This window comes from Pholcus phalangioides, unplaced genomic scaffold (genome assembly GCF_987345545.1).
Source record: "Pholcus phalangioides strain wild (caught in Gottingen) unplaced genomic scaffold, Ppha-v1.0 ptg000011l_1, whole genome shotgun sequence".
In the NCBI taxonomy this organism is placed as follows: Eukaryota; Metazoa; Arthropoda; class Arachnida; order Araneae; family Pholcidae; genus Pholcus; species Pholcus phalangioides.
Genome location: NW_028301604.1, coordinates 35,644,989 through 35,670,576, shown reverse-complemented (window position 1 = coordinate 35,670,576; position 25,588 = coordinate 35,644,989). Strand labels below are relative to the sequence as shown.

The 25,588-nt window shown below is 37.6% G+C and overlaps 2 protein-coding genes across 13 annotated transcripts in view; one reads left to right on the top strand and one right to left on the bottom strand.

The window, feature by feature from the left end:
• The window catches only part of LOC149080384 (protein FAM91A1), a 609,292-nt gene that overhangs the window by 126,795 nt on the left and 456,909 nt on the right, over positions 1 to 25,588 (bottom strand). The gene's annotated exons all lie outside the window — the stretch shown is intronic.
• On the top strand, positions 7,523 to 11,143 carry LOC149080387 (uncharacterized). The gene is made up of 2 exons (XM_089239505.1): positions 7,523 to 7,825; positions 8,248 to 11,143. Exons 1-2 carry the CDS (start codon positions 7,673 to 7,675, stop codon positions 10,921 to 10,923), a joined length of 2,829 nt encoding a protein of 942 aa, XP_089095631.1. The 5' UTR covers positions 7,523 to 7,672; the 3' UTR covers positions 10,924 to 11,143.

The following is a 25,588-nucleotide window of genomic DNA, read 5'->3' as shown; positions in this document are numbered from 1 at the left end:
GTAATGGAAGTAAATTTCTAATTAATTAAATTTCTAATTAATTAAATTTCTAATTAATTAAATTTCTAATTAATTAAATTTCTAAATAATTTAAATTAATCATTTCAGTTTAATCAAAATAATTAATAATTATAATTTTTGGAAACCCTATGTGCCATGTGTCACAAGAAATTGAGGAAAAAATTATCTCCTATTTTTAAAAAGTATTTCTGTTCATGGTCAGGAAAAAAAATTTCAGATACATTAAGCACTGCAGGGGTACATATCAATGCACAAAGTCGTTGCGACAATCCGTAGCAGAAGCGACGTATACATTCGAGAACCTATGTTTTGGGGCTCAGAAAGGGGGGGGGGGGATTTACAAAAAATTTCGGATTTACTAACTTCCAAAAACTAATAGTTTGGTTGTTGAAAACAGCCGTAAGAGCTACTCCAGTGGTTCTCGACCTGCCTTGTGATCCCCAGATATTCTGGGGGTCGCGGACATTGGCTTTGTCAAAATCAGATGGGGGGGAAGCAGAGAGCTGTGAGGAAATTAAGCGTTCAATTACACTATGTAGGGAAAAAAAGGACTATAAGCACTATATTAGCTTCAGAATTTAGCGAAGCCGTCCGTGGAACCAAGGCCATCTCAACCCATATTGGCGTGGCCCAGAGCCTCTTGTTCGCATGGGACCCACATGATGAGATGTGGTACCATGGTTTACAGTGTAAATAATTAAATACAGGGTTATATTATAATTAAAGTTCTCGTACTTCACACAAGTGGTTTTTCTCAAAAACTACTTATCTGAATAGTCAAATTTTTAGGATATGTAAATGAGAATGGGAATATGAATATGAGAGAGATTTATGAAATTAAAAAAAAATACAGTCGAATCCCGTTTTAACCAAAACCGTTATAGCGTAAATCTCTCGTTTTAACGACAACTTTTCCAATCCTCCAGAAAAGTTTACGTAGGAACAATGCAAAAAACCTGGAATTCCTTAATAACGAAATTTCGTTATAACGAAGTGATTTTCCCGGTCTCTTGGAGGCTGTCCATACTTGATTACGAAAGGATGTAAATGCGTCTTTCTAAATCCGTTTGAGACTCAGATTTACGGCTTTGCCATCTTCGGGCTTTCAAATTGCTCTTCCTTTTTCACGTTATAATTTAAAGTTCTTGACCACGAATTACTGAAATTTGGAGCCCCTCCGAACTTGCTACCCTGGCCCGCTTAACCCCCTGTACATACAGCACCTGGGCCGCAGCTAGGAAGGAGCAGGCGGTGCGAAAATGCGTGCTTGCCCTGGCTGAACAAGCATGTAGTTGTAGCCCTGCACCTCACTGTATGTTTGTTGTAAGGGGTTTAAGGTATGTACAGTACCGCAGCTAGATACTTTTTTAGCTGCTGCAAGCACACTCTTGGCGTCCCCGTCTAAGGAGCGGTGTGTTGCTGCGTAATAATAATAATAGTAAAAAAGAAGAAGAAGAAAAGTAAGGAGAGAGCAGAGGTCAAAAGGTGATGAGAGCTGTCCCCAGGGAGAGAGAGAGAGAGAAAAAAGTGTTTTTATGAGTGTGTGACAGTGTGTGTGTGAGGGAGTATGAGTTGAGACCTCGAGCTGGTCAATTGTACAACGATTCCCTCGATCGGGATTTCGTGCGAGTTAATTTGTTATATTTGTGAATTAAAATTATCGTAAATTTATTAAAAGTGTTTACAGTCCACTTCTTTCGAGTGAGTTATCGTCCATCTGGTCCGTCTCATACGGAGACTAACTGTGAAAAATGTCGTTCAAATCGGAGAAGACGTCTGTGGAGCGAGTTTGTTTTCGTTGAGTTCTTGTGTGACCACGAAAGAATTGTGAGTGGTGCTAACATAATTCGGAATACGTAACTTTCATCGTCAAAATGTTCGCTGGAGCAAAAAAGCAGGACTTAATCCAAGTTGCTCAGGACCTTGGAGAAATAGTCATCGAGAATGCGAAGGTGAGTGAGTTAAAAGAACTTATTTTGCAAAATCAAGCTTGTGTAAAAGATCCCGACTTTGTAAAAGATTATCTAGCCACAATAATAGCAGATAGAAAGTCAGAGGAACTAAGAGAGGTTGAATTAGAACGCATGAAATTAGAGCGCGTCAAAACAGAATTAGAGTTAGTTAGAGTACGTGTAGAATTAAATTGTGACGGCATCGAACATAACAAAACAGAAGTAAAGGAAGACACAATTGAATCTCTCATTAAAAGTGTGAGAACTCTAACTGTTAGAGTACCCAATCAGCCGGAAGGTTGGGGGTATTTCTTCGCATCACTTGAAAGAGCATTTAACACAAAAAAAGTGCCAGAGAAATTTAAGTCAGAAATTTTATTGAATTTGTTGGGTGAAAAGGCAACCAACGTTTTGTCTCACATAAGCGATAAAGAACTGTCAAATTATGATAAGGTAAAAGAAATTATTTTACGAGAGTACGAGCCTACACCGCAGGTTTGTCTAGAGAATTTTCGAAGGGCTCATCGTAATAATGAAACACATGTGCAATTTGCGTCGAGGTTAAAAACGAGTTTCGATTACTATCTGAAGCTCAGAAGAGTGTCAGATTTTGACACATTAAAAGACCTCATTGTTGCAGATAAGTTGTTTGAGACATTAGATAGAGAAACTGCTTCTCATATTAGTGTGAGGCAAGGAGAAAAATGGTTTCGACCGCTTGAATTAGCTAAAGAGAGCGACATATATTTTGCTTCACGAGGTAGATCTCTCACTGAGAGCAATAGTGGGTTTCAAAAACAACGAGGAAATTTCCACTTAAAAAATAATAAAAATGTGTCAAAGGTGTTTCTCTCGGATTCAAAAGACTCATTATGCGTACAATGCGGAATTGAAACTCACGCATTGTACAAGTGTTCTGATTACAGAAGCAAATCAGTGGACGAGAGAATTAAAATTGTAAAAAGTAATAATTTGTGCTTCAATTGTCTGTCATCTTCCCATGGGGTGAAAAAATGCAGGTCGAGGTTCTCTTGCCCCAAGTGCAATAAAAGACACCACGTGACCCTGCATTTCCCCCGCGAAGAAGAAACTGTTGCTGCTGCTCCTGCAGGAAGAACGGAGATGACACATTCTCCCCCGAGCAATATAACGACGCCGAAACAGCACAATGCCAACCCCATAACAGCCACCAGCTGCATGGGAAACAAACAAAAAAAGACAGTTTTACTTAGTACAGCGAGATGCCTTGTAAAAGATAAGGATGGTCAATACCACAATGGTAGAGCGCTGCTAGATGGGGGCTCTATGTCGAACTTTGTAACCAGAAAGTTTGCAGAGAAACTTGAGTTGAAGAAAGAAAAAATAAATCTTGTTGTATCTTGCTTAAACGGGGCGTCAATGCCAATCAAGGGATGCGTGAGAGCCTCTCTCGCTAATAAAAGAAAGGACTATGAGAGGGAATTGGACTTCTTGATAGTGGAGAAAATAACAAATAGCACTCCCTCCCAAAAGTTAGAAGTGTCTATTGAGGGGGTGAGGGACGTAAATTTAGCTGATCCAGAATTTAACAAACCAGGACAGATAGATATATTGTTGGGAGCTGAAATATTTTATGAACTATTATTGACAGGACAAATGTCTCCTAGTGGCACCGATTTAATTCTACAAAATACAATATTCGGGTACGTTGTAAGTGGCGCATTATCCACTAAAGAGAAACAAACAATACATTGTGGACTAGTTCAACAAGAGAACTTGAATAAAACAATGCAAAAATTTTGGGAAATTGAAAGTGTTGGAGAAAAGCCAGTGGTATCAAAGGACAACGAAATTTGTGAAACCCATTACGAGGAGACTCATATGAGAGACAATAAGGGGCAGTATATAATCACCATGCCTCTCAAGGAGGATCCCGGGTGCCTTGGAGAGTCCAAGAGTATGGCGTTAAAACAACTAAACTCTCTGTGGAATCGGTTAGAGAGAGACAAAAATTATCAGGCATTATACAAAGATTTTCTCAAAGAATATCTAGAACTTGGGCATATGAGTGAGGTGAATGAGACCACAGAGCCAAAAGTCACATATTACATGCCCCATCACGGTGTATACCGTCCTGATAAAACGACAACAAAACTACGAACTGTTTTTAATGCTTCCACGATTACCACAAAGGGCAATTCTTTGAATTCTCTTCAGTATAACGGAGGAGTGATCCAAGAGGATCTTTTTTCAATAATGATCCGATTTAGGAAGCACGAGTTTGCTTTCATTGCGGACATCGAAAAGATGTACCGAATGATAAAAATTCATCCGAGTCAAAAAAATCTTCAAAGAATTTTGTGGAAGGAAGGCAAGAACGAGCCCATAAAAATTTATGAGTTATCAACTGTAACTTACGGGACAGTGAGCGCACCGTTTCTCGCCATGAGAACCTTGAAACAACTCGCACAGGATGAAGGAAACAATTTTCCTCTAGCGGCTTCTGTCCTAACCAGTGATTTTTATATGGATGACGTCCTATCCGGGGCACCAACCTTGCTGGAAGCGAAAGAGCTCCAACAGCAACTGATAGACATCCTCAATACTGCAGGCATGAAGCTGCATAAGTGGTGCGGAAATAATCCAGCGCTCATCCCAAAATTATTTTCAGATTGTGATTATACCTTTTCCGACCCAAGTGAAATAAAGGCTCTGGGAATTTCCTGGAAGCCAAGTGAAGATTGCTTTTCTTTCAGTGTGAAAGCTGACAGCAATACAGTATTCACCAAACGGAATGTTCTATCTACCATCGCAAGACTTTTTGATCCACTGGGATTGATAGGACCTGTGGTATCAAAAGCAAAAATTTTCATGCAGAAACTGTGGCTTCTGAAAATTGACTGGAATGATCCACTTCCAGCACAGGAGGCACAAGAGTGGCACGAGTTCATCGAATCTCTTCTGTCTATAAATAACCTAAAAATAGATAGATGTATTTTGATATCTGAGCCAACTACGATCGAGATTCATGGGTTTGCAGATGCCTCTGAATCTGCATACGGGGCTGTCATCTATTGCAAGTCTACTTCATCTACCGGATGTGTGACAGTAAAAATGGTTTCGAGCAAATCAAGAGTGGCTCCAATTAAACGTACAACTATTCCGCGGTTGGAACTGTGCGCGGCAGTGTTACTAGCTAAGTTGATGAAGAGTATAAAAGTTTCACTGAAGCTCGACGTTTCAGCAGTGTATTTGTGGAGTGATTCTATGATTGTGCTGTCTTGGATCCAGAAAGAACCACATCTTCTGAAAACGTTCTTGGCAAATCGTGTAGCTACAATACAGGAACTAACAACTGTGCAACAATGGAGACATGTTTCATCCGAAGAAAATCCTGCAGATCTCATTTCCAGAGGTCTAGCTCCAAAGAGACTGGAACAAAGTGTTTTATGGTGGAACGGTCCAAAGTTTCTTACGGACAGTGAATACCCAAACAGAACGATCCCGTCAGCGGTCATACAAGATGACTTTCAGCGTGAATTCAAAATTTGCAGTTTGAGTGACAATATGTGTGATATACAAACTTTTAGTGTTTCAGTTCGATCATTTATCAGTGATTTTTTGAATCTTAGTAATGTGTATATTAAGATTGTTCGTATTTTGAGTTTCATTTTTAGGTTTCTTAATAATTGTAAAAACAAGAAAAAATATAGTCCTTTAGATGCTGAAGAAATCAATAATGCTGAGCTGCATCTCGTGAAATTGATTCAAGGTGAGGAGTTCAAACCAGAACTCAAAGGTCTGAAAGAAAAAGGTAAGGTCCCTTTCGACAGTCCGATAAAAAGTTTGAATCCTTTTGTGGACGAAAAAGGAATCTTGAGAGTTGGTGGCCGATTAAATAATAGTACACTGGGCTATAATCAGAAGTTTCCTATTCTATTGCCCACAAAACACCGATTAACCAAGTTGATTGTTGTACATTATCATAATAAGTATCTGCATTTAGGGCCACAAGCATTATTGAGTCAACTCAGACAAAAGTTTTGGGTTATAAATGGTAAAAGTGTATGTAGAAAAATTGTTCATGATTGCATTGTGTGCTTTAAAGCTAAACCTATAACGGCTCAACAAATTATGGGTGTTTTACCTAAGGATCGTGTAACGAGAGATTTTGCATTCAACATTTCTGGTGTCGATTTTTGTGGACCCTTTTCTATAAAGTACAAAAATCAAAGAAAGGGTACCTTGAATAAAATATATGTGTGTATTTTTGTATGTTTAGTGACGAAAGCGATCCATCTGGATATTGTTACTGATCTTACCACTGCTGCATTTATTGCAACTCTTAAAAGGTTCACTTCTCGAAGAGGAAAGTGTGTTAAGTTGTATTCAGATAATGCAAAAAATTTTGTGGGAGCAAATGTTGAGCTCAAAAAGTTATACAACCTTGTAGCTCAACCAGATGAGGACCTTGCTGGCTATTTATCCTCGGATGGCATAGATTGGAAATTCATTCCTCCCCGAACACCAAACTTCGGTGGTCTCTGGGAAGCAGGAGTGAAATCTTGCAAATACCACTTAAAACGAACCATCGGCCAGACAAGGCTCACTTACGAAGAATTTCTTACTGTTTTGACTCAAATAGAAGGAGTCCTAAATTCTAGACCAATATCTGCCATGTCAGAAGACCCAAATGACTTGGAGGCCCTAACACCTGGTCATTTTCTTATTGGAAGACCTATCACCTCACTTCCAGAACCAGAGTTGACTTGGGTGCCAGAAAATCGTCTTAACCGATGGCAACAAACAACGAAATTCGTACAAGTCATTTGGAAAAGGTGGCATCGAGACTATTTGAGTACATTACAGCAACGGAATAAGTGGTTCTTCGAAAAGGAAAACGTAGAAATAGGTGACATGGTTATTGTTAAAGAGGATAATTTACCTCCTTGTAAATGGTTTATAGGTCGAATTACGGAAACATATCCTGGCAAACAGGATAACAAGATTAGAGTGGTTGCTGTGAAAACGGCTTCAGGCACATATAAGCGACCTATTTCAAAATTGTGTATTTTACCTATGGAAAATTAATGTAAATATCGTATATTATGCTTTATTATGTATCGAAAGGTGTTGATTTATAATGTAATTGAGTGTGTCAATTTTCTTTATTCTGTGTATTTAGTTAAAATTTGTATTTGTTCAGGTTTTGAAACGATCAGTTTTATATATTATTACATTATAATTGCAATTGGTTGAATGTTCGAAGAACATTGCAACGCCCGGCGGTATGTTGCTGCGTAATAATAATAATAGTAAAAAAGAAGAAGAAGAAAAGTAAGGAGAGAGCAGAGGTCAAAAGGTGATGAGAGCTGTCCCCAGGGAGAGAGAGAGAGAGAAAAAAGTGTTTTTATGAGTGTGTGACAGTGTGTGTGTGAGCGTGACCTACGTGAGTGACAAGGCCGACTCAATCCCCATCAACATACCTCTGACGTCACCAACCTTGGGGCTAACCGGATCGGAAAGACCCCTAGTCAAAGCTGTATTAAGAAGCTTTGCCCCTATTAGAAACAGGTTCTTCTGCCATAATGTTAAGGAAACTCCATTACTCTGTACATTTTCCTTCTAGTTCTACGACACAAAGCATGTTGAGGAACATTTTTTTCCATGAATTTCCAGTTTAAACATCAAATTAATAGTTGTTATATATGTTGTGAAATATGCCACAAACTTGTTCAGTAGTAAATTGTAGGGGAAACTACAAAAACGGCCCCAAAGTAAAGGTGTTCGGTTTTCCGAAAGAAGAGCAACTAAAAGGCAAGTGGTTGAATGCTATAAAGAGGAAAGACTTTACTCCAACAAAAAACAGCAAGGTGAGCTATGTATTTTTTTCTTCACGTGAAAAAAAATTATTACGCGCATGTTTTTTTTCTTTTAAATTGATTACGTATTTTATATTCTATCTCTATATTCTGATGTGATGTCCTAGCAGTAAGGGAGGATCTTCTGGGACCGGTATATAGTAAATTTATAGTGTAAAAAAATTTACATAGGCCTATTTAACACTGGCAATAGTGAAATATAATAATTACAATTTTGTATGCATTTACTTAATGATACGATTATATTAGTTGACATAGGCGTACGCAGAATTTTCTCGGGGTGGGGGGGGTTTAAATTTTTTCTTACAAAATAACGCTATAATCTCGGCCCCCTTTGCGTATGCCAATGTTAGTTGATAATTATTGTTGATTTAATGATAACTCTACAATATATTTTCATTTTAAACGTATAGGTATGTGAGAAACATTTCAAAGAAGACGATATAATCAGTGAAGTGACGGAATATGATCCTAAATCAGGAAAGGAAATCACAGTGAAGCTTCAAGTGTCACGACCAAGAGCAGGAGCGATTCCCACAATTTTTCCTGATTGTCCGAGCTATATGTCTTCCTACAGTCGCAGTAGAGAAGCACCAGAAGAAAAGAAAAAAAGAAGAGAGTTTCAAAATTTCAATAAAGCTATAGAAGACAGCAGAAAAGAAAAAGAAAGGTTTGAGAAAGAACAATTTTTGAATACTTTAGATGATTTGAAATCAAAATTAAGTGTTATTGATAGTAAAGAGTGGAGCACAATAGTTAAAGAAAATAGTGTTATGTTTTTACTGATTGAGCAATCACCTGCTCCTCAGATTAGCTCATCAGTTGTAATTGACAATGAGTTAAATGTTTCTGCATATATTAGAAATGTGCCTGTACCAAAAATTGCAAATATAAATTTACCGGTTAAAATTAGTAGCTGCCAAACATTGAGTGAAATTTTGATAGCCTTAATTGCTGTGTGTAGCATTTCAAAATCTGATACTGGCAGTGATAATATCATTCTTCTTTTGAAAAATTTATTGGAATATTTTCTCAAAGAAAATTCTAAAGATGAGTTCTTAAATTTTTTTTATGATCAGATAGTTTTGAAATCGTCTAAAAAACCAATTTATTCCCCAGAAATGATAATATTCAGTACCTTGATTCACACCCTGTCACCTCATACATATAAATTCATTAGACAATCAAACAAACTAATTTTTCCCCATACATCAACTATTCAAAGGTTATGCTCAGACTCCAGCTTGAGTCCTCATAGTGAACAAAATGATTCTGACTTTCTTAACTATCTAAAACAAAAAGTACCACATTTAAAACCACCTGATCCAAACATAATCCTAATGATAGATGAAATTCATTTAAAATCATATTTGGACTATAAAGGAGGAAGTATTGTTGGCATGTCTCATGATTCATCAAAACTAGCATCCAGTGCTCAAGTGTTTATGATAGCCAGTGTTACTTCTTCCTATAAAGATGTTGCTCATGTGCTCCCCGTGAAAACAATAACTTTTGATAAATTACATAATTTCATTAAAAAGCTAATTCTTAACTTAGAAAATATTGGATTTCATGTGTTTTGTGTTATAACAGACAATAATGCCATTAACAGAAAATCTATGTCTCAGTTTGTTAATCCACCAAATTTTCAATGCATTTACCCACACCCTGTTGATCATGGAAGACCATTATTTTTTTTAATTGATCCTGTTCATCTTCTAAAAAGTATAAGAAATAATTGGATAAACCAAAAGAACCATCAAAAATGTATGTATTTTCCATCCTTTGATGGCATGACAGACGCTCAAAATTTTCACACTGCATCCTTTAATTCTCTCAGAAAATTGTATGAGTGTGAAATGAACGGCTTGATCAAATACGGCTATAACTTAACGTTAAAAGCTCTTTTCCCATCATGTCTTGAACGCCAAAATGTAAATTTAGTCCTAAAAATTTTCAATGAAAGTATCATTAATGCCCTTTTAGAAATTGGTGAAAAGAAAGAAATTCCACACTTCAAAGACACTGCAAACTATATAAATATTCATTTAAATTGGTGGAAAATAATGAATGTCAAATCCAAATACATTGGAATTCGATTAAATGATCAGCTCAAAACCCCATTAACTTATTCAACTGATGATGAAAAGTTGATATTTTTGCATAACTTTTTGAATTGGTTGGAGGAATGGGAAAAGATGAAATGCACTACAGGCATGTTAACAAAAGAAACACACACTGCACTAAAAGTAACCACATATGCTATAATTGAAATAACATCATATTGTAAAAATGAGCTCAATATGGATTACATCCTTCCAGGAAAATTTCAGACTGACAATCTCGAGCTCAGATTCAGCTTATATCGACAAATGGCAGGCAGTCATTATCATATAACTATTCGTCAATTGTTTGAATCTGAAAACAAGCTGAGAATTCGAGCAAATATGAAACTAGGCATCATTTCAAAAAAATATACAATCCCTGTGAATGACATAATTTTAAATGATAATTTTGGAGATATAAATTCAATTGATGAAAGATCTGAAATAACCAATTTTGAAGTAGATGAAGTAAGAGAAAATGAAATTGAACAAGCACATGAATATTTACCTGTTTTGGCATACATAGCTGGGTACTGTGTATTCTCAGTTTTGAAAAACAGTGAATGCGATAGCTGTAAAACTATATTAACAGTCGATAAAGAATTTGATTTTGAAGAAATTCACAGTTTAATTATGAAATTCGATCGTGGTAAACTTCTTTTTCCATCATCTGCAGTAGTGAATGTGGTGTTATATAGTTATCTGATTATTGATAAATTACTTAGCAATAAAGAAAATGAATTATTGAAAAACAAAAACCATCGAAACCTTCTATTCAAGGTTTCAAAGAAATACATAACTGATGAAAATCTGTTTGTGTTTGATGAGTTTTGTTCTTTTGGACACAATGCAACAGAAATTTTAAGTAAAATTTTGTGGTCATCTACAAACATATTTTTGAACAACTTCTGTAAGCAAAGAAACGATTCTTCAGTCGAAAGAAAAAGTCAGAAGCGAAAATTAAATACTTTAATTTCGCAATAAGATGCTCTAGATGGATTCTTTAATCATTGGTGCTGTTACGTAATCGGTTATAAATACTTGTATTTTTTGCTTGTAATTAATGTGATTTTTGTGCATATTGTATATATAATATTTTATTTGTGTGTGTGTAACAGTAAATAAATTTCTAAATTTGAAATTTCAGATGTGCCAAACATTTGCTTTTATTATCTTGAAATAAAAAGTTTGTTATATCTGATCATTGATGTGTTTTAGTTTACTTACTCAAACATAATTTAGAGAGCTTTAAAATGCATATTGTTTTTTCAAAAACTGATATAATATTCTGACTATTGTTTTAATGTTCGCATTTATACACTTCTCAATCCTCTATAGCAGCGATTCTCAACCTTTTCTGACTCGCTTTTCAGTGTATACTTTCTATGGCGGAGCCCTGTTTAGTATATTATTTATTGGCGGTACCTTTTTAGGCCTCTTTTTTTTGTTAGTTTATCAAATTTACTGATTTATTTTATTATCGTCGAGTGGTCGCGGAGCCCGCACCGGTTGAGAACCGCTGTTTGGTGTATATCTGAATATACTTGGCAAATATATAGTCGGAAAAAGAAAACTCATTATACCAATTTATTTTAACGTATACGCAAATACAATACTTTTCATCCAGAAACAGTGGATCCCGTGTTGGCACATTTTTTGAGATTTTGCTGGTTGCTAAGCAAGATTTTATCGATTGAAAGATAACACGGTAAAATAAAGGCAAACTGTACGTTTCATCCTCAAAGCCATTGTAACTAATTAAAATGCCCATTAAACTTAATTAAATTCCTGTGTTGATGCAAGGTTTAAATTGGAAATATGCTATCACAAATTTCATCCGTATTTGAAGAAATATTCACTATGTTTTTATGGAAGTGAGCCACACACATCGAGGTTAATATTCCGTCAAAAACACAACCTTAAAAAAAAAAATCCAACAGCTAAAGAGAGAATTTTTCCCTGTCCAGCGACGCGATGCCCCACGAGTGCTGACGTCATTTTCGATTGAGGGGGCCTTGTTACTTTCGAAGGTCACGGTGTGAGGGAGTATGAGTTGAGACCTCGAGCTGGTCAATTGTACAACGATTCCCTCGATCGGGATTTCGTGCGAGTTAATTTGTTATATTTGTGAATTAAAATTATCGTAAATTTATTAAAAGTGTTTACAGTCCACTTCTTTCGAGTGAGTTATCGTCCACGGTGAAAGGGTGAATTCGGTGCCTCCCCCCCTCTACTTCAGCGCCCGGGACAATAGACCCGATCTCCCTAGTTGCGGATCTTTGTGGGTATATAAATCAAAAACTGCTTAAAAAAACAACGGTAGGTGTGAACATAGAGTGTAGAAAATCTGAGTGTCTGAAATTGTCTTCGATCTTACCCGCATACAGCGTTTTGTCGAAACGGTTTTTTTCATTGCAAAAACAGTTTTATTGTAGATGTAGGGCTCATGTATGAGGAATATATCGATTTGGTATTTATTTGAGATTATTGGAAGTTTATCCATGGCCGCTTTCGTGTGGTCGCAATTTAGTTGGATTAGTTTAATGCTAGCTTTTTATTAACTAACGAATTGTGTAGAAAAAAGATTGGCCAGGAGATCTGGAATTTTATTTGAGCTCATTTTTTAGATTCAGGATTTAGTTTTATTAATATATTAATAAATGTATATTGATTAAACTATTGTGATGAGGGTATTTTTTATTTAAACTATTGAGAGAATTGTTTGTAGTCTATTTTCTTCCTCCGTATGTCAGAGATACCGTTCCTTTAAGGCCGTATAGCAATGACATGCCGGGGATGATGCTTTATGTTCTGTCGAATATTTTGTGCAACGGCCGTCATTGCTCATTAAACAGTTGATGCACCTAACAGGATCCTCCGTACATGTGTGTGTGTATTGTGTCTACCGGAGCAGGTGGCACAATGCGGTGTTTCTGTTTCTGACTGGCACTAGCACTGTGTGGTTGTGGGATTGGTATCTTGTGCAGCGTCGTACTTGAAGGTACTCGCGCACTCGGCAACTTTCCCAGTGCATGAAAAGTGATTTTGCCAGCAAAATATGTTCTAGTACCCTACCAGGGACTGCCACTACAATGTGTGCTGTGTCAGGTTTGGTCGAGATTCTAGAATCTATGTTGATCTGACCGGGTGCTTGCGCTATGGTATACATGGCGTCAATAACTTGTTGGTCAGTTGTGTTGCTTGGAACGCAATATATGATGAGTTTTGGCTGTGTTGTCATGGGGGTCTTCACCTGCAATTCTGAGTTGTGTTGTCAGATTCTTTAGTAAGTGCTCGGGCCGGTGCTTGTCTTCCTCAGTGGGTAGGTCTATAGGTACACCACTCCTGATCGGTCTTACTTTTTGAATGTTGATGTGTGCCGGTAGATCGACTTTAGGTCTCAGGAATGCCTTGAGCTTTGCCTGCTCGTTGTGTATGTGGTCATCGTCTATCGGGCTTTTGAATTGTATCAGGAGGGTGTATACCTGTCTGTTGAGACGGAAAAGTTGAGCATATGGTTGAGGCAGGAGGGGGGGGGTTAGTGCAATAGTATTAGAGGAGGAGGTTGTAGCATTAGCGTGTTGAGCAGATGTTGAAGAGGTAGGGGTTGACCTGAAGTTGAGGGTGCTTTGAATGAATGTTGTGAACGTTTAGAGGTTTTAGATGAAAGTTTGATGCGAGGTTGCAGCAGCGTGTGGGATATTAGGATCTTGGCCAGGGCGGCGCCTGGAAGGTTCAGTAGAGGTGCTAGAAAAGGATTTTGAGATAACAGAGGATGTATGGGGAGTGTTAAGACCGCCAAGCTGCGCCATGCGCCAAAACCCTCCCACTGCGTGGGAGTAGAGGAGAGTTGCTGCCTTAGCACGAGAGAAAGAGCACGGGCCTTCCGTCGCTCTCTTGAGTGATGTTGTTTATAGCATAAGAATAAAGTTTGTTAAATGTTCAGAGCCTACTTCAGATACAGTCTACTTGCTAGAGTTTAGTGAAAACATTTTGGTCAACATTTTCGCCAGAGAAATCAAGATGGACCAGAGAACACTCAACCGCACTCGCGGTGCGATCAAAAGAAGGATTATACAAGTTCAATCGGTATTACAAAACATCGATGAATCGAGTGAAGAAACTGATGTTGTGCTCTTACAACAATTAGTGAAAATTGAGGACATTCGAACGAGCATCGATGAACTCTTAGAGGGATACGCCGCCTTGCCAGCGGACGCACAACTAGATGATGCCTTCGACCAAATCGAGGAGATGGAAGTGAACGTAGACGCACTACAGGTACGTTCAAAATGCTTAGTTTCAAAACTAAAAATCAAATCGGAAGATAATCAGGTCACTCAGCCTGCAACCAAAAATTGCCGGAGATTCCTTTGCCGAGTTTTTCGGGAAATCCGGAAGAGTGGAGCTCATTCAAATCGGAGTTCAAATCTTTAATTATAGACAATGAATCATTGAATGAAGCTCATAAACTTCACTATCTTCGAGCCTCGTAAGAGGGGAAGCGAAACTTGTCGAAACGGTCGACGATACCTTCGACTCGCTTTTCGGTGAATTAGAGAAGCGATATGAGAACAAAAGATTCATCGCTGATACACATATCAACGCTATTCTTAACCTTGAGAAAATACATCATGAATCAGCTAAAGAGCTTCGAAAAATGGTGAATACTATCCTGGGACATCTCAGAGGGCTCAAACTCATAAACCTTGAGATGAATAAGCTAACTGAGATACTGCTTGTTCATGCTATTTTGCCTAAGCTAGACCGTGAGTCACGCAAGCAGTACGAAATGTCGCTGAAAAACACGGAATTTCCCGAATGGGAAGAGTTTGTTGACTTTTTGCAAAGAAGGAGTAAGTGCTTGAAAATACTCAACGAGCTTCCTACGCGAAATCTAAATTCGATGCATTTTAAAAACTTAAAAGTCTGATAGCCAAAGCGAATGCAAAGCAAAATTCCTGCCCCATTTGCGGAGAGAATCATCCAATTTATAAGTGTAGAACTTTTCATATCCTTTCTATTGAAGAGAGAATATACGAAGTAAAAAATAAAAAACTGTGTTTTAACTGTCTCGAATCCCATAGAGTAGTCGAGTGCGGCAGCGATAAGAGATGCCGCATGTGTGGGAAGAAGCATCATTCGTTAATGCATAGAGAGGATGCACAACCACAAAAACCAAAACAAAATGAGTCCCCCACTGATGGCCGTATTCACGGAGCGACTGTTAAACGGCCGGTCGAATAACATGCGGATGAATGCTATCGCGTATGTTAGAAAAAATCGGTATTCTCGGCTAACCAGTGAGCGGCTGTGACAAGGCCACGGCGTGTAACAAGTGATGATGATGATCTTGATGCTGATTCGTCAATAACGATCACGTGTTTGTTCTTTTTTCCTCTGCCGCTGCGAGTGTTTTTGAAAACAAGATGGAGGACGATCGCGATGGCTATCGCCGCAAGATGTTATTTATTTTTGCTATTGGTAGTTTTATTTTATTGAATAAAGTAACGAATTAGAGAAATTTCAAGAAACAGATGTTTAGGACGTTGGTACGTTTCGACCTCGTCACAAGAAACATGCTCGATCGCATGTCTGGGAGATGGAGCAATCTGATTATGATTCTCAAGCAGTTGATGAGGTATGTGTAAAGCTTTATTTAACAGTTATTTATATTTCGTTTCATAAAATTATTATATAAACAAATTGAAGTATCCAAAGTGTGATGTATAATGTTACTGAGTGGTCCCTGATTATCCCTCAACCAAGGTCCCCCACATCCTGAAGCCGGGCCCCACGCCAGGATTTTCTGTGGGCCCTTTGATGTAAATTTAGAATGTAAAAACAAAAAATTACGATCAACCCATCCCAGGGCTGAAGCTCTGTCAACATCCCCACCTCATTTTCCCATGTGAGGACTAGTGCTTTTTTTAATATCACAAATGCTGAAAAAATATTAATGTCCGATTTCATGGGAAAAAAAAGTAGATTTCTATTTTTTCCATATAAAATTACAAATACTTTTCTATTCAAAAGCAGAGGTTTATGTATGTGTATTCGATTGAGCTATCAAAGAAATGCCAGTTTGTAAACAGTGCCAATGGGGATGGGAAGAGAATATGCTATTTAATTGTGAAACATCACTTGCAAGTGTATAATTACTATTAAAAATGTAGAAAAAATTACATTCCGAGAAAAATTTGTGCAACTTATTGATGACATGGTTAATTTAAAGCAATTATGAAATCATTTGATAAATCCCACCCTTTATTTTATGACCCAGTGTCGAGCATACAAATACTTTAATTTTCGTGAATGATTTTTGTTTCAATTTATGATTTTTACATGGGGCTGAATTGCACAACTTTTAAAGAAAAGTGAGTGATACAGAATATTTAAGTGTATGTGCATTGAAGAAAACAGTTCTATATCTTAGAATGAAGGTTACTATATAAGAATAGCTTCCTTTATCAATCAACTTTGGTTTAATTTCTTTTGTTGTGAACTCATTTTTGAAAATGTATCTAATTTTAAAATAATTGTTTATATAAGGTTTTAATCTAAAGGTTTCTAAAATCTCTATAACCAAACTTTTAAAACCTCTCATCATGACCAGGATTAATAGGGGGGTGATTGTACCAAAAATTGTTTTGTTGTAATGTTTCAGGCAACTTATATTTCATAATGTACATGAAATTAGTAAAAAAATGTTAATTATTTAAAAGAAAAATGAATATTCTCACCTCACATCTCTAATAAAATTATATGGAATAAAAAAATACGTTTAGAAAGAGTTTAACGTAAATAAGTGTTGTGCAAACAGAAAAATAGGTTAAGAGTTTATGAGTATTAGATTATTTCTTATTTGTAGTTATTTTCATTGGTTTTTAGTTTTAAATAAGCTGTAAAAATTGTAATCTACATTATTATTTCACTGTCATTGTTTCATGTGTAAAGTAAAATTTCTGAAGTAGTATGAAATATAGTTGATACTTCAAAAGTTGACACATTAATTTCTGGCTACTGTACTTTATTACAGAATTTGTGATCAAATCAAGTAAACCTCTCAACTCCTAAGCAAGCAGTCTACAGGCAACACTCTTGGGGGTTCTGCACTTCTTTTCACAAAAGATAATTCGACAATTTGTCTGAGATGATCATACAACAAGACGGGCTCATGCAAATTTTTTTTCTGCCTTTTAATTATTCTATCAATACATTTATGAGTACAATAAATAGCAATTATAGTTTCGAAAGTTTGATTGACTTTTTTTTCGAAATTGTCAATTTTTTTTTTCAATTGATTTTTAAATATTATTTTAGAGTACAGTGTCTTTATACTACAAAAACATGTTTTATATGTTCACCATTTTGCAGGAAAAATTTAAACGTCTCTATGTTCAAGGTATTCGAAAACATGCCGCCTCGTATGAGATTTGTGTGCTGAAAAAATCTTGGAAATGACAAAATATGGAAATACATTTTCTCATCTGTGCATTAGATTACTAATAACATTGGACTACGGACAGATTGTATCAAGAAGCACCATTTATCTTTGCATTGAGAGAGAAGCTGAGTTTGACAAAAAAGAATTCTATCAAGAGTTATGCTCGAAATCCTATATGAATGCATACTCATATTGAGCATCCAGAAGTACATAATTTATATAGTTACCCACATTTTGCAATTATGCAAAATATATACTGTGCAATATTCAAATACATAATGAAATTGCACAGTATAACTACAGTACACTGCTCCATCATGACATTAGTAACAGAACAAAAAATTTGAAAAACACATGAGCCATATGAAATTTATAATGTGGCTCTAGAAAAAACACCTAGAAATTTTAATCAGTGTCTGAACTTCGAATCATCAAAAATACAGGAAAAAAATTATTGATCAATTCTTTTTCTTTCAATAGTTTAAAGCAGCGGTTCTCAACCGGTGCTCCGCGGAGCCCTTGTGCACTCCCCAGGGCTCCGCGGCTCGAGGAAAATAATAAAAAACAGTAAAATTTAAAAAAATGATTATAAATATTTTTAAATAGTAAAAATAAATCAGTAACTTTGATCAGTAGCTAAATTTTCCCACAGGGCTCCGCGAGTCAAAAACAGGGGTTGAGAACCGATGGTTTAAAGTATATTTTTTTAAATTACCAAATGAACAGAAAAAATTGAATGCAGGCAGAGACAATGAAATAGAATTCGTTTCTAATATATGTATAACGTATATTAGAATTTTATGGGGGGGGGGGGTATAACATCCCCACAACGTTTTCTCGTTATTAAGACTAATTATTTTCATGTCCCCACATCCTGGAGCCCATAGGCCATAGGCTATTTGCCCATAGGCTGGGATCTGGCTGGCCCTTCTATAGTGCATTTATAGCGTGAAAAAAATTATAGTAATTGTCCCGGGAGCCTTATCAGCCCCGCCCTTGTGGAAACATGGGCGGGGAGGCATTCCCCAAAGGTCTAATGTATATATGAATTGACATCGTGTCCCCTCCCCCCAGACTTCCAAGTCTATCTCCGCCTATGTGTGGGGGCCACGGTCCCAATCATTCTCAACAATAAGATTTTCCGTTTAAAGCGTTTTCCCATGATGGTTTATGATAAATGTTATATAGGAGGATCCAACTGTATAAATATATATTTGGTAATTCAACGTCCTTGAAATTAACTTTGAATTGCCCAAAAGCGCGATATGCATTTCAGAGTTCATGAAACTATGAAGTACTCAAGAAAGAAACCGAAAAAAAGGAATTTGAATTCCGCAAAAGAAATTACCAAAAAAAAATTCAAGTCTGAAATTGTACAGTCGAATTCCGTTATAAAGAACTCCAAGATACCGGAGAAATCACTACGTTATAACGAAATTTCGTTATGAAGTTATTACAGGTTTTAGCATTGCTCCTACGTAAACTTAGCTGGGGGATGAGAAAAGTGTTCATTAAAACGAGATTTTCGCTATAACGGGATTCGATTGCATTAGAATTGTCAAAAATATTGAAAAAAAATTTTTTTTAGTCCGCAAAACGGACTTTGAATTACCAAGAAAAAGAAAGAAAAAACGAAACTTCAAAGCGCGAATAAAATTCGAATTTTCGAAAAAATACCCAAAACAAATCGAAGTCCACGAAACAAACATTAAAGAAAAGTGGTAAAGTCCGAAAACACACTAATCGCGCATGCGTTAACATGCCTGTCATTTTTTAACAGCCCAAATAGCAGTGGCTACATTTTCACGAAGAAACCGACTGCTAACCGGTCTGTGAAGCGCGGAGAATACCGTTTTCCAAATAACCATCGTTTTAGCAGGCGCTTGCATGTTAACAGCCGTCGGTGAATACGGCCATGAAAGAAAAGAAATCGGGGCTTGTGAGACCAAGAAAGAGAGAACGACAGACTCCGCATCTTCCAGTGTTGACAATGGCTTACATTCGAGCTAGAAAAGGGGATGCGTTCTGTTGTCAACAGCAATAGTTTACATTCAGAGGCCAGCTGGTGGGATGTTTCCAATACGCGCTTTGCTCGACGCCGGCTCTCAAGTCAGTTTTGTCAGCAATGAGGTGGCAGACTCTTTACGACTTCGGAGAGACACTGTAAACGTTCCTATTGCAGGACTGAATGACTCTATTCTGAACATAAAGAAAAAAGTAACAACGCTAACCGCGAAGGGGACTATAGTAAAAAACTCGATCTTTTAGTTGTTCCCAAGATAACAGATTTAACGCCATCAAAGCGTTTGGATTTGACCTGCGTTGAACTTCCTAGACACTTGAGTTACGCGGATCCCAACTTCAATATTCTGCAAAAAATAGACGCATTGCTGGCTGCAGAAATATTTTACGAGTTATTGGAGAACCACCAAATAAAATTGAAGAATGAGCCTATCATACTTTAAGCATCTGTGTTTGGTTGGATAGTAACAGGGACATTCCAGAATGCGGTAACCTACAACAATCTACATTGCCATTTAACGAGTTATCCGGATGAGATTGAAAAGGGTTTGGTGAAGTTCTGGGAACTGGAGTCAATCGGGATAATGAATGATCCTAAATTCAAGGAAACCGACGAGGCCAAACAGTTGTTTGACAAAACAGTCTGCTTCAAAGACGGACGATATGAAGTTAGCCTACCATGGAAGAGAGATTGGATAGAGCTAAATGATAACTTTAGTGTCGCAGAGAAACGATTACAGAGCCTTCTCAAGAGAATGCGATACGATCCGACTTTGTTTGCTCAGTATCGTGAAGTACTAGACAATTACTTGGATCAAGGGATTATAGAGAAAATACCAGACGCGGAGAACACTGATGGAAAACCAGTATATTACTTGCCACATCAAGCAGTATTTCGAGAAGAAAGCGTCACGACAAAAATGAGAATTGTATTCGATGCAAGCTCTCACAAACCAGGTGAACTGTCCTTAAATGACTGCCTTTGGACAGGTGTTAACTTAAACCCGAACATTTTTCATTTGTTGACGTACTTTCGTCTCAACAAAATCGCGTTTCTTGCAGATGTCGAGAAAGCATTTCTACAGATTTCTCTTGCAGAAAAAGAAATAGATGCAGTGAGGTTTCTATTCATCAATGCAAGGTGCATCAGCGATCATGCCAACGTGCAAGAGTTTCGATTCAAAAGAGTATTATTCGGCGTCAATGCCAGCCCAATCTTACTTGCTGCTACGATCAAAACACACATAGAAAAACAACGCGACAATTATCCAGTTGCAACTCAAGTGTTCGACACCTGTGCTTACGTCGATGATCTAGTGACTGGAGAAGACAGCGTGGCAGAAGCATTGCGAGTCTCTCGTGAAACTAGAGAGATCATGAGAGGTGCCAACATGAATCTTCGTAAATGGATATCTAACGATCCTAGGCTGATTCATCTATGGGAGAAAGAAGGATTTGACGTCCATCCTCAGCATACGGACGGCATCAACATGCACAAAGTTTTTGGAATGTCATGGGATGCTTCTCATGATTATCTAGCCATGGATATCATGGACCTTGTGGAATTCCTGAAACAAAACAAAAATACGAAACGCTTCTTATTGCAAACAGCAGGTAGAATCTTCGACCCCACTGGACTTCTTAGCCCATACACGATTAGGCTGAAGTGTTTATTCCAAGAACTGTGGCTTCGAAAATTGCTATAGGACGATGAGCTTCCAGCGGATGTCAAGGAGAAATGGATTCAATGGTGTTCGGAACTTCCCCGCCTATCCGAACTACAAGTGCCGAGGGTCATTCTCGATCTTACTGAAGATGACTCGAATGAAATAGAGATTCATTGTTTTTCAGATGCCAGTCAAAGAGCCTACGGAACAGCGGCGTACCTCAGAGTCCGGTTTAGAGACCATATTTCCGTGAACCTGATTGCTTCCAAAAGCAGAGTTGCGCCACTGAAGAACCTTTCTCTACCTAGGTTAGAGTTACTCGGAGCACTACTCGCGGCAAGATTGACCTGCGAGATTGAGAAAGTAGTGAGAAGGAAAAGACCATGTAAGACCTACTTCTATTCCGATTCACAGATCGTATTGTTGTGGATAAAGGGTTCAGTAAAAAGATGGAAACTATTCGTCGCAAACTGTGTGAACGAAATCCAAACTTTGACAGAAAAATGCTGTTGGTTCCACTGCCCTGGGAAAGACAACTCAGCCGATTTGGTTACCAGAGGCATCAGTGCTGACGCTCTTTTGCACAGTGACAGATGGTGGACCGGACCGAGATTCTTGATGAGAGAAGGGCTTGCTTATGAGGACTCACCACCTGTGGTTACCGAACTGTTTGAAAGTGAGTACTCCAAAGAACTCAAAAAAGATTCGAACAGTAATTTTGAGGACAGTAACTTGTCTTTGACTCTAACTACCGAGAGTTCTCTCATTGAATATATCTTAAAAATTAACAGTAGTTACGTCACAATATTACGTATATTGAGTTTTGTATTAAGATTTGCCTATAATTTGAGATCTTGTGAAAAACGTGCAGGTAACTTAATGAGACAGGAAATACAATTTTCTGAAAATCTCTTGATAAAAATCATTCAAGGGTTGGAGTTTAAGGAAGAAATCGAAAGGCTTAAGAGGGGAGAGGCTCTAAAGGGTAACTCCAAGTTAGCTTCCTTGAACTGTTTTTTGGATGATGATGGTATTTTGAGAGTTGGTGGAAGACTTCAGAATTCCGATCTAAATGCCAACAGTAAATTTCCCATGTTATTGCCATCTAACCATCCCCTCACCATGATCATATTGAGATACTACCATTTAAAGTATTTGCATATTGGTGCACAGTCGTTATTATATCATGTGAGACAAAAGTTTTGGCCAATCAATGGTAGAAATCTTTGTAGGAAGTTAGTACATGAGTGTCTTATTTGTTTCAAAAACAAGCCTGTACTGCTAAGTCAACTTATGGGTAGTTTACCAAGCACTCAATGGAGTACTGCCAGGATCACCAAAGTGTTCCATGGCAACGACGGAAAGATAAGAGTTGTAAATATATGTTTGCCCAGTGGCGAAATTTTGAAAAGAAGTGTGAGAATTACTTGTGTTTTTTTTACCTATGGAGTAAGAATTATTTTTGCATTTGTGTATAACATGTTCTAATGTATTTGTATTGTATATTCATTTCATCCACTTATTCAGGACATTATTTTTTTATTGTATTGTTCATTCTATTTTGAAAAATTTTGTAATTGAAGATGTATAATTGAAATTATGTAATTTCAATCGGCGGGAGTGTTAAGACCGCCAAGCTGCGTCATGCGCCAAAACCCTCCCACTGCGTGGGAGTAGAGAAGAGTTGCTGCCTTAGCACGAGAGAAAGAGCACGGGCCTTCCGTCGCTCTCTTGAGTGATGTTGTTTATAGCATAAGAATAAAGTTTGTTAAGTTTTCAGAGTCTACTTCAGATACAGTCCACTTTCTAGAGTTTAGTGAAAACAGGGAGAGAGGACAAGAGTTGGAGGTGGTACGAGAAGAGAATTTTGGAATAATAGAGGATCTGGGGGAAGGGAGATGAAGAGAACAATGAGGGTTGGAGGAGGTGGGAGGCATAGATGGGTCTGAGGAGTGGAGGAGAAAGGGTTGGGAGTGGAAGTAAGAGGGCGAAAAGAAAGAGTTGAGGAGGAAGAATCTGAAGTGGAGTGTTGGTGGATGTAGTGGAGAGAGGTTGATATTGAGGAAACAGCTGGGGAACATGTTTGGGGGTTTAAGTTGAAAGTGTTTGAATAGGGTTTGGAATATCATCAATGATTGATGTGAGGAAGGGTGGGATTTGGGTAGAGGCAAAGGCATGGAAGAAAGAGTCTGTCTTCGTCCATTGCATTACTCACTTGCGTTGTTGTGGTCGGCTCGAGTTTGATCATCATTTTGATCATTTTTGTCGCACCACTGTCATTTTCAGCACACGAGGCCTATTTAAACCCCGGGACCTACAATTTATTGCTGATTCAGGACGGCAGGCTTGTTTTTTTTATACTCAAGGAGAGGTTGGTGCGCTAACCTCTCGATGGGGGACTCCCTGCTGTAGTAATTTTTTCTGCGGTCATGTCAACGTTTCTGTTGTACCCCTGTGTCAGGAATGTTTTTTTCTGACAAGGATGAACCAGGTATCTCGAGTTTGATGATCCTAGACTCTATCTGGCTGTCTGACAGTTTGTGAACCTCAATAGAAATATTAGTCAGGCGGCTTTCTCCCGAGTTGTTGTTGTCAGAGCAGATCTCCCTAATTTCGTCTATCAATTCTTTGGGTGTTTTGTTAGATTCATTTGTTGTTGTACCGAGCGTGTCGGGGAAAATGGTGTCGTTTCCCGTTATAGAGACATCAACCAAGGAATTGGCTGTCAGGCTGTCTTGGTCGTCAAGTGATAGTCTCAGAGAGAAAGACATGTCAGTGTTCCCTTTTGTAACTAAATACGAACTAAAAATTAACTGTGGATAGTTTAATTAAATCTAAGAAGGGCGTGTGGCTCGGCACATGCATGTGAATATATCAAAAAATGCCATTTCAAAATATATATATATATATATATATTAAATATAACTATCGATTTAACCAACATTGATTGTGTCCAATCAAACTAAAAGGAGAAGAAAAAACTAAACAAATACACTGTATATATTACATGGAAGAACTATAGGATGTCTATTCAACTACAAGGGCGGGAGGAAAAACTCGAATAAAAATTGCAGCGAAGAACTAAATACTAGCTATCTACCTGGTGGAGGGATATCTTAACAAAGAAAAATTACACTAGAAAAAATACACAAAAACGTGGAGACGAAAAACGGCAAGAAATGAACAAATAAAATGTATATATACGTAGCAAACAAGAGGATTAAAAATAAAAATCTAATCAAACAATGACCTCTATAGAAATGGCATCAAAACGTTAAAGTTTTGGCCATGCGATACGCAATATATATATATGGGGAAAGTGACGTATAATGAGATACCCCTTTATTTCTTTTGTACGGTGGTAACATCTGTTGTTAGAGGCATGCACTATTAGCTCGACGGTAGATGGAGCGGCCAACAACATAACCTTATTTATTTGCATTCAGCTCCAGCATCAGCAGCCTATTTAACTGCGCAGCCTGCACAAGAGTTTTAGAAGTTATTTTTCGACGGGTTATACAACGCACAATGTAAGTCATCTTTAAACATTTCGTTATTAGTGCATACTCATCATTACATGTAGTTTCATATTCATGTATCGATTTCTCAATTCTATTGCTTATTTCTTGATTTATTCGGTGATATTTCTTAAACATTGATTGTGTCCAATATGAGATACAATGAAGTCCATAATATGGGATATCTCATATTGAGACCTCACTTTGTAGACAATGCCTAAAGTACCACTTCTTCTCATTCATTTCTAGTGATCTTAAAGAAAATTAACATTTTTAAGATGGCTCCTGTAAAGCGATGGTCCCCAGAAGTGATAGTGGAAGCAGTTAATGCTATTAAGGAGAAGAGGATGGGTTACCTCAAGGCTGCAAAATAATTTGGCGTGCCAAAAGGCACAATTGAAAGGTATGTCAAAGATGCAAGATCGGTGGAGGAACTCGTAGGAGTAAGCTTGGGGAAAAAGGCGACTTGACTGCAGAGTTGCAGGAACAATTATCGCAATATTACGTTATTATGTCTGAATGCTTTTTTGGTTTACGTTGTGCATACATCAAACATATGGCCTTCCAACTAGCCGTGAGGAACGAAATTAGTCATCCATTTAATGAAGCGAAAAAATAGCTGGGAAAAAATGGTGTCGCCGTTTTTGAAACGGCACTTTTTATCATTGAGAAAACCGGAAAGGTTTTCTTTTAAAACCGCATGCTAGGGCCAAGGGGTGTAATACGGAAGGCATCAACGCCTTCTTCGACATATTTAAACCAGAAATAGAGAAAATAAATCATGCTCTACATCGTTTATTTAACGTGGATGAGACAGAGATCACAGTGGTGCAGCAGAACAAAGTGATAGCCGTAAAAGGTGGAAAACAAATAAACACCCCGACTTCCTTAGAAAGGGGGAAATCGATTACAATTGTGGCCTGCATGAATGCACAGGGGCTGTACATTCCTCCACTAATTGTGTTTCCTAGAAAAACTATGCTCCATTCTCTAAT

Coding starts and splice junctions, on each gene's coding strand:
- LOC149080387 (XM_089239505.1), top strand. CDS start 7,673: ATGCCACAAACTTGTTCAGTAGTAAATTGTAGGGGAAACTACAAAAAC. Junction 7,826..8,247: donor CTCCAACAAAAAACAGCAAG/GTGAGCTATGTA, acceptor TTAAACGTATAG/GTATGTGAGAAACATTTCAA.